The sequence below is a fragment of the Poecilia reticulata genome, linkage group LG11 (genome assembly GCF_000633615.1).
Source record: "Poecilia reticulata strain Guanapo linkage group LG11, Guppy_female_1.0+MT, whole genome shotgun sequence".
NCBI lineage: Eukaryota > Metazoa > Chordata > Actinopteri > Cyprinodontiformes > Poeciliidae > Poecilia > Poecilia reticulata.
This window is the reverse complement of record NC_024341.1, coordinates 7,756,655-7,766,641: the sequence shown is the minus strand read 5'-3', so window position 1 is coordinate 7,766,641 and position 9,987 is coordinate 7,756,655. Positions and strand designations below refer to the sequence as shown.

The window sequence follows — 9,987 nt, the reverse complement described above, 5'->3', positions numbered from 1 at the left end:
TCCATGTGAGGCCCTGCTCAATGTGGACCCCCAGAAAACGAAAGTCAGCTACCCTTTCCACACATTTTCCCCCAATGTGTAGTGGTTTGATGTCCGTTCTTTTCCTCCTGTAATCTATTATGAGTTCTTTTGTCTTTGTGCTGTTGAGGAGCCGAATACACTTAAAAATAGCTTTGAAAAGCTAAAATTGCTATTGTCAAACCATTTTCAACATGAAAGTGGTGCATTTTCAAACATCTTTTTTTGTTTTTTCTATTTTTAAAAAACAAAATTTTAAAGTTTTATTAAACTTTAAAATTGCTACGCAAGTCAGGGACGTTTTGACTAGACAGAATACATATTCAAGATATCAGTAATGTCATTCTGACTAGTCAAAATGTCAATTTAAACTGTACAAGTCAAGATATCTTGAATTCATTTAGAGATATCTTAAAAGGAATTTTGACTAGTCAAAATTACAATTCAAGATATCTTTAATTTAATTTTGTCTAGTCATTATTTGCTTTTAAGATATCTATAATTTAGTTTTCACTAGTCAAAACTACACATCTATCTAAAAATACATTTAAGATATCTTGAATTATCTTGTCATTAGAGATATCTTGAATTTACTTTATGACTAGTCATAATTTAATTGTAGATATCTGAAATATGCATTTCAGATAGTCAGTAATTCATTTTAGATATCTTGAAGTCTCCATACAAGTCAATGGTAAATCTGACGTCACTTCGACTAGTCAGAATGTAATTTGAGAATAGTTATTTTGTCTAGTCGAAATATAATTAGAGATATCGTAAATCGCTGAAACGCCTAGTCACAAAACAATTTGAGATATCTGGAACGTAAGGTCGGTAAAACCAAATTTATGTTAAAATGGCCTGCCATATTACACCGACCAAGACGGCGGGCATGAGGCCAGCAACCAGGACAACAGGTAGGCAACTGCTTGTCTTCAGGTAACCAAGACAATAGGCATGTCATGCTGGGTTTTAATTTCTGAGCCCACATGCAGAAACTCACAGAGAGGCAGAATAAAATATTTAAGATATCTGTTTGATGTCAGATAGATGTTTTAATGACAGTGATCAAAAAAGGTCAAAACATCCGCAGTCGGGAAGCTGCAGCAGGAAGACTGGCATGGCTGCACACAAAAGGAGAGTGGAGGTGAGTTTAATGATCGTAGGAAAACAGGCTACTAGTATGGGTTCGGAGCTTACTTGTTGTAATGAGTTCTGGTGGGGGAAGGGTTTCGGTACCAGGTTGCAGTTGGGAACGGAGGCTGACTCGGAGAGGGATGAGGGACGGACAGACTCGTGAGAGAGAGAGAGACCCCAAGAGCTTCGGGGCGGGCTCCAGGTGGAGACGCGCTGAGGGCTCTTAAACAGAGGGATGTGGGCGGACTCCGGTTACCGGTGAGTATAGCTGCCAGCGTAGTGAATGGAATCCCCTCTGGGTTTGAAAACGGGAAGTCTCCGAGGAAACTTGAAGATGTCCTGGAAGAAGTCACAAAACAACAGGTAAGGTCTTGAAGGCAACTAGAAACGATCTCAATGAGACGAATAGTAGAGAGGCTGGAGGTACCACAATAGGTAAAACACTCTGGCGGTGAAGTGCRGGAGCCTGCCGCTTAAATACTCCTCTAGATCAGTGGTCCCCAACCTTTTTATTACCGTGGACCAATAAAGACTTGGAAATTTTGCTGCGGCCCGGGGGGACGGGGCGTGAACCGTCAGATAAGGCTTCTGCATGTTGGTGTTCCCGCTAAATCCTGAATATACCCAATTTGGTTGTCTTGGCCTTTTTATTGCAGCCTATGGGGTTTTCCCTGACTGGGACCGAGAATACAACCTTCTGAATGTGACAGGTAACCAATCASAAAGCGCGGTGACGTAAGAACGGAGGGGAATCCCAAACAGCTGACATATCGCACACCTGAGAGTCCGGTGGATATCGGAGATGATATGTGGAAATATTATTATATGTAAAGGTCATTATTATATATGTTTATTCACTTAAAAATGTTAACTATGAAAAAACATTTATCCACCTCCAAATCATAGTGCAGCAAATAGAGCGGCTGCTCCTGTCGTCTTTTATCCACCGCCTTTTCTTTTTGTTATGTCTTTTATCTCTTAATATGACTCCACAAACTATCACTATTGTTTCTACATAATCATCCCTGTTTGGTCATAATAAATTCCCGCGTTTTACTGGATTATCCTCTGGAATCAGGATGTGTGTGAGTGGAATCGAACCTGTTGTACTTTTATCAGCTCTGTAGTCACAGATTTAGAGAATCGGCCCACAATTCTTAAATCTTGCCGTCTAAACCAGACTTAAGACTCACAAGTTCTACTCATCTCCTCTCGACCACTGCCCAAACGCTCTCTGACTCTGGTCGCTATGGTAACGTTTACATATCCCTTCAAAATAAAATACAGATGCGCCACAAAAACGAACATTTTACTTTCGTGAAAATTTTAACTCACGATAATGACTAACGGGAACCCTGATCTTGTTTCTCTGCAAGGAGACGGTCCCATCTGGGAGTGATGGGAGACAATGACACCCGAAGTGTTGCTTATATCCACAACCTGCTTGGTCTCTACGTGGCGAAGCAGCTTGAAGCTTCATTAGCAGCCGACTGGCTGCTAATGTTACGCAGAGCGGGCTTGTAATGTGGGAGTCGCCTACAGGTCCGGGATAAATCCATTCTCCTGTCTCTTCTCTGGGCCTTTTGCCCTTTGCAAAGAAACTTTCCAAAGACATCTGATCTGTTTCTTACTCATTTTGCTGCTTGTGGGCTCAGTGTTGGCGCCCAAGTAACCGAGAGAATCCGGTTAAAGGATTTTCAAAATAAAAGATCCTCCAGACTCAAATAATACATAAAACGGAAATATTTAATTATTTCTTGAGCGGCCCGGTACCAATTGGTCCACGGACCGGTACCGGTCCACGGACCGGGGGTTGGGGACCACTGCTCTAGATGGCGATTTGAGCCAGGTGCGTCCAGCAGGTGCCTACTGACACACCCACCAAGTAAAAGAGGCCCCTGGCGCCCTCTGATGGTCAGAGCTGAAAAGGAAGAAAACCCAACCTGGTACCCAACAAGGAAGACCGCCAGCCAGGGACAAACAGGACAACAGGCAAACAGGCAAACAGCCGGCCAGCGTCTATCAAAAATAAATATCAGAAATTGAATCTGGAAGCATACAAAAGATGAGCATTTCACTTACCACTGAGTTCTATATTTAGTGGCTCTGAAAGGAAGGGAAATCAGGCAGCTTGTATGAGCAGCCTGAATATACAACAGAAGCTGAGCTAAAGCTATGCAAACATAGAGAGTGGGAAGGTTCTTACCATGAGGAGGATCAGTTAGCAATTACAGCGTCGTTAAGCGCACAATTGGAGCATGTGGGTAGCGTGGAGCGTCAACAAACGCGGAGGTCTAAACCGGAAAGAAAAGAACATCATGATGTCGATAATATGGGAGGGTCCTTTATATAGAGCTTTGGAGCTGACGTCACAGCGTATGACGTTTAAGTCGCTCCGCGCCATCTTTGGTGTCCACAGACCAAAACAAACTAGTCAGAACACCGGTGTTTTCTTTGCGTTACCGATATCAGTGAAGTTGTTTTCAAGTTGGATATTGGATATTCGCGCTCCGCGGAGTAAGGGGTGTTTAGCTAAAGGTTGATCCGATTTATGAACGCTAATTTCGACCAGAGGTTCTCCACCGCTTCCGGCCCGAGCTCCGCGGAGTAAGGGGCGTTTAGCTCAAGGTTGAACCGATTTATGAACGCTAATGTCGGCCAGCCGTTCTCCACCGCTCCCGGCAAAAGCGCTCGAAGGTTCACTATTATCAAATTACCAAACCAAACACTCCTGTCAAACAAATGTTAATAAATGCCTTGATTTGTAACCAACTGTCAGTGCTAATTCGTGCTTTTACATGAGACACAATAGCCTCTATTACAATTTAAAGTCATATATTTTAAATGACTTTAATAAATAATGTTTTCTTCAATAGCTTCCAAGTCATCAGACCTATTTATTCAGAATCACTTTGAAATATTTTTACTAGTCTGTATAGGTGAGGCACAGTCATTTATTCCCCATTTTAAGTCATTTTCCTTTTTTTTTTTTTTTAACAATTTTTTCTTTGTCAAAATGTAGGGTTTTTTCTTCAATAGCTTCCAGGTCATGTGACCTGTTGACTCAAATCCATGTGAAATTATTCTAAACTATATAGATGAGGCATATTTTTATTCCATTTTGACCCTTTTTTATTTTTTTTACCAAAATGATATTTAAAAAATATTTTTTAAAATGTTCATAAAATGTATTATCTCAAGCAATCATCACATTTGTTACCTGTAATGTTCAATTACATAAAATTCTAGGACATGATCTATTTCATTACATGTTCACTTACCTGAAATATGTTAAATACAACAAATATTTACTTAAAGTGTGATCTATTTCATAAAATTTACTTGTCACCTTTATTGTTTAATTACACGTTAAATGTTTAAAGATGGGCTCTTTCATCTGGTTTGTGTCATGATGTGGCGGTGGACACAAACGCAGCAGGCAGTAGACGTACTTTATGTGGATTTTACTTTAATGAACAAAATAAAACAAAACAAGCCCAAAAAACCCAGTGTCCTGACAGTTTGCTTGTTACATTAAATGTAACAAGTAGATGTCTGATTATATGACTGTTTACTTTAATCACATAAAATATTTATTTAAAAATATAATCTTTCTTTATGTGTATGTTTATTACCTGAAATATTTTAAATATCAAATTTTTACTTAAAATGTGATTCATTTCTTCACCTGTACCTGCATGTAAATGCAAGTTGAAGTGCTTGAATCAAACGTTTAATGAATGTTTACAACATGAAATTATTAAATAAGAGAAAACAGCCACTTCCAACTGTACACATATTTCAACACAAATGGTTCATGTTCCTCTTCAGAGTCTGCAGCCTTGCTGAGCTCCTCTCCTGGGGTTTCTTCCTCAGCCTCTCCAACTTGCTCCTCTTCTATTGCCTCCGCTACTGTGTTTTCATTATTTACCTCTTCTGGGATAAATAATGCAGACTTTTTGATATCTTCAGGGAGTAATTGTAAATATTTCTGTAACAGGGATTATGGCAGTAAAGCTAAAAAGGCAACTAAATGATGGAAATGTTGTCATATATTGACCTATGTCAAAGGTTTAAATGCTTAGTATTAACAACATGATTGTTGTAAGAAGTATATGTTGAACACAAAAACTGGTTTGTGGTTGTTAATTGCATTATGCATTACATATCTTTTTTTAAAGAGCTACTTCCACATTTTTTAATAATCAGTGTAAAATATAAAAATATTTTTTATAATGTGACTAATAATTCCAACTGTTCAAATATTTTACTATGTTTTGTGTTGATTATTACATAATGTGTTTTTAATTACATTTTATTACATTTATGAAGCCAGAATTTGTTACAGAATGGGACGTTACAGGGTAGGCTAAGTTACGTTAAGTGTCTCTTACTAAAAACTACTTCATGTCTAACTACAAGTGACTGAAGAATAAAGCAATTAATTCTCAGCTTAAAATAAAGCACAATGAAATGTTGTGTCAGCCACTTGGAAATATATGGACAACAGCTAATCAAAGTACACAGACACTTTTGAAATAATTTTTTTCCCACCAAACAAGTTGTTCCCTCACATTTCTTGTGGTGTTTTTCTCCTGTCACCAGATGGGCTCTGTACATACTAAGCTAATAGATCACTCTAAACTATATCTATATGTGAGTTTGTTTGCATGGCTGTCTGTGTTGAGCTGTTGTTTTCAGTTGTACCTCACATGTTGTCCTCTGACTGGAAATAGGCATCACTTTCCTGAAATAATAATTCTGATATGGGTAATTCATATTATAGAGTAGGTTGTTAAAACTTCAAATCGAAATTTGAACTAAGTGGTTAAATCTGTTGGTAAGTAGTTTCAATGTAAGACATCAAATGAAATTTTATGTTTAATTTTAAATTAAATATGGCCAAATGGTTGCAATAAAATAATAGTATCTAATACATTATAACAAAATATACAGCAGATGTAACAAAAATTCTCTATAAAAATAAATTGATATAAATGAAGTATATTTATATCAATACATTAGACACCCCTAACTGTTATCTATAAGAGATATAATGTGAAGAACATAGCTTAGGTCTCAAAGAGGGCGATCACTGACATGATTGTATTTGCTAGTAATACAGCATAAAATAAAAATGGACTGTACAAGTTGTGAAGCAGACTTCCTATTTCTCTGTGTTTACTGCCCACTGCAGCAACATTGTTTCAGAAAATGCACCGGGCTGGTCGAGCAAAAGTGTAAAGTAAGTCACTGACTATTGTTACAACTTTGGTCACACATATTTTTAGATTACAGACTGGAGTCTAAAAATAACTAGGTTGGAGAATATATATATTTTGTATATGTCAAAATTGTATTGTACATTGTATTTTTTAGAAGCTACTTGTCCCTGGAATATCCATACTAATTGTAACCATGTTAACTTTGAAATTCTCTGGGCAGCTACTTCTTGATGGGATTTTGGGAACTCTGGTGATCTTCCTAGTCCTTGAGCTGCTGATCTGCATCACTGCCATGTTGTTTGGACTAAGCGTTCTAGCTGCAGGAGGAAGCCAGGTAAGGGTTTTATTATTTAAGCAATTTTCAAACAAAAAAACAAACTGTTGGACTGTTCATTAAACTGAATTTGCTGTACTTGCTTTACTGTACTTACTTTACAGTAAATTTATTTTTTTCTTTGTGTGTCACATGAAAACTGATATGCAACCTGTATGTATCTACTGTCAAAAACAGCCACAAAGCTAAGCACCCAGAAAAACCAAGCCCATTTGTAATTTTATAGAGAACAGTGATAAATATTTTCATTATTTGATTTACAAGGAACTGATGCATACCATCAGAGCCTTGTGCATAGCAGCAGCATTGTGATTGGAGGGCTCGTGTTACAGGTGGTGTTACTGGTTGGACCATCCAGCAGCCTGTCAAAATAGTAAAGATCAACAGACACAGAGGATGACTGATAGACTGTTTACAATGTTGCTACATCATAATTGTTGGGTGTACAGACATCCCATTGGCTGAAGGGAACATATGAGTTTGTGAGAGTACCCACATAGAATGACTCATCCAGAAGTCCTCTTAAAGATTTGAAGTATCTCTTTTGCTAGTCCTCATTAAATTGATGTCTGCTCATATGTTTATAAAGCTTGGAAGAGATGTTGGAGTTTATCTTTTAGAACTCAAAATTGCATGTATCAACTTCCGGTTTGCCATGAGAACAGGGTAGACGTAGCAACGAACTGTTGCGGATAAATTCAACCTTTTAACTAAATTCACCCCACATTTATACCAGCGGGTGGCGTAAAACTAGATGATCGGTGATCGCAGATCACGGTCTCTTGTTGCCGATCACCTGTATCTCATTCACAGCCTGTGTGGGCAGCTGATCTCCTCTTTCCTTCACACTGCGCAAGCGCGCAGCAGTAAATTCTAATCAATGTGGTGAGGAACTTGAACGCTCTGAGAGTGAACGGGGATGTTTGAGTGTTGCGGTGGAAAATTACCTCAGGGGTGAAGCACGTCAAAATGCATCAACACAACAAATGTAATGTGACATTTAAAAAAACAAGCATTAAGGTTGCCACCTTTCAGAAATCAAAATAAGGGACGCCCACCATGGCGTGTCACCCTACTTTCATGGGATGGGATGGCCACAGCAGCAATAGATAATATTTATGGCAGTGTTTTTTGCTTTTAAAAAGTGATCCAGAGTGGGTGCAGTGATGGCGCAGTCACAAAGCATAACCCACATATTGAGGCCTTAGTCATCGTGGCGGTGGTCGCAGGCTGCATGTCTTCCCCCTTTCTCATTACCCACTTCCCTGTCAAACTACTTCCAAATAAAGGCAACTACAGCCACCAAAACCTTTAAAAGAAAAGTGATTCAGAGAGCAATCATTCATACATAGAGTACTCCAAAATTGTACTCCAATCAGAGTAGCACACCTTAGACATGTTTAATTAAGCAAGTGTAAAATATATTTGGTAAACTGCTCATAATACCTAATTTAATAATCACAATGTTTCCTCAAACAGGGCTCCAAAAGTATAAAAGTTATGTAAAAATTCTGGTATTGTGAAGAGTATTACTAAAATATTTATACAAGTGAGGAGTTAGGTTTGGAGGCTGGTTCTAGATCAAATTTACCACGAGGGCCAGGATAGTCAGTGTTTTTCCATGGCAACACTTAAAAAAGAATGAAACAAAAAAAAACAGAGCAGTATTTCATCATTTGATATATCAAGTAAGCCAAAGAGCCACTTGTGTCTCCAGAGATACAGGTTGCAGAGCCCTGATCGCTAGATCTGCTAAGATGGAAAGTATGATCCTATCTCAATTCAGCAGCTAAAAGTGCAGCACTATAATTTTTAATTCATTGTTAAAATAAAATTGTGAAGGTTAAAAATATTCACCTCTGAATATTAACAAAATACATTTATTTAGCATAATTTCTTCTGTACCCCCACTGGCCCCCCATCTAGAACCGTCCCTGGGCAGAAGGTTTATGTCTGACATTAATAATACATTAAATGACCACTGAACACTGAATTAATATGTCAACATTTCTTAATAAAACAAACAGAAAGCCCTAACAAATCTTTTTAAAGTAGGAAATATTTATGTATTTACTGTTAATTGCTTAATATGATTTTTTCTTTAAATGGCCATTTGTATTATTTTGGCTGATACTTTACATTAAATAAGCAAATAATTGATTATCTAATAATCAAACCATAACAGTCGACTAAAACCACAATAAGAAACTTAATAAATCATAGCAAAATGTTCTATACCATATCAGCCTCAGGAGATGATTGGGGGTTGAAGAGATGCTGATGTCTGTCTGACATCATGCAGCACACCGTGGCAGGACGAACACATTTGTTTTAATTTCCTGTATTCATCTTCACTAACATGTTCAGCCTGGGATTTGAGTCTTCCCTCTCATGTCCGTAGCTTTACGAGAGGTTTTGGTTCCCAGGACGGTGGAGAATCGGGTTGAGGATGTTTTAAAAAGATGCGGTCGATAGCAGCTCACCGCGGCTGCGTAGTGTCCGTCTCTAGGCAACCGCAAGTGCATAGGCGTAAATCCAGGGGGTTGTCCAGACCCCTCCAATATTGGGAAAAGTCTAGAATTGTCTCTCCCCCCAAAAAAAATTATTGAAGAAACATTTGCATTTAAATATCAATATGAAAAGGCAAAAGAAACAAAGAACGAACTTAATCTGCCATTTTTGTCAGAAAAAAATAAGAATACATTTTTAGGTCACCCCCCTACCATTATTAGAACAATGGGTTCAGTCCAAAGTGTAGGAGGAGCAACAGCTGCGCTGCTGAACGGCACGGGCTGTCAGAGTGAGGAACTAGCTGTCAGCTGTGGCTCTGACTACAGCACTAACATAAAACCCTCCAGTAAGTAAATACTTAAAACAAAAGACATGTAACAAAAGACATGTAAACATTTTATTTACTAACACTTCTGAATAAGAAGAAGCACATCAACAATAAAGAGCAGACTGCAGTTTGTTAATTTCTTACTTTGGCTGAATCATGATGAGCTACCTCATTAGCAAAACTGCTACATTGCTTTCATAGACTTAAGTTTTTTTTGTCAAACTCTTTAACTTTTAGTTAATTAGAAGAGTTTGAAATGGGAGGGAGGGGCTGATCAAGTGGCCCCAGCTCTGTGTGTGGGAGCCGAGAACAGATAGAAAAAAAGAAAGTTATGCCTTTATTTCAATCTGGAGAGACTCAGACGGACAAAGGGGAACAATTAAAAGATTTAATGACAGGAATGAATAACAGTTCTTTGGCGCTCGGATCCCGGC

The 9,987-nt window shown here is 38.2% G+C and overlaps 2 protein-coding genes and 1 long non-coding RNA gene across 10 annotated transcripts in view; 2 read left to right on the top strand and 1 right to left on the bottom strand.

The window, feature by feature from the left end:
- Positions 1-9,987, top strand: part of dlgap3 (discs, large (Drosophila) homolog-associated protein 3) — a 908,365-nt gene that overhangs the window by 228,125 nt on the left and 670,253 nt on the right. The window lies entirely within an intron of this gene.
- The window catches only part of LOC103472158 (uncharacterized), an 89,844-nt gene that overhangs the window by 59,051 nt on the left and 20,806 nt on the right, over positions 1-9,987 (top strand). For 3 of the 4 annotated variants that reach the window (XM_008421587.2, XM_008421585.2, XM_008421584.2), the window contains exons 7-8: positions 6,353-6,400; positions 6,601-6,714. In XM_008421587.2, coding sequence (XP_008419809.1) covers positions 6,353-6,400; positions 6,601-6,714 — 162 coding nt within the window. The remainder of the gene's footprint in view (positions 1-6,352; positions 6,401-6,600; positions 6,715-9,987) is intronic. The other variant, XM_008421586.2, reaches the window with a different exon arrangement.
- LOC108166708 (uncharacterized) lies at positions 27-4,194 on the bottom strand. Its single transcript, XR_001777063.1, has 2 exons — positions 3,099-4,194; positions 27-1,494 (listed from the first exon to the last, which is right to left on the bottom strand). It is a non-coding gene; the product is annotated as an uncharacterized LOC108166708 (long non-coding RNA).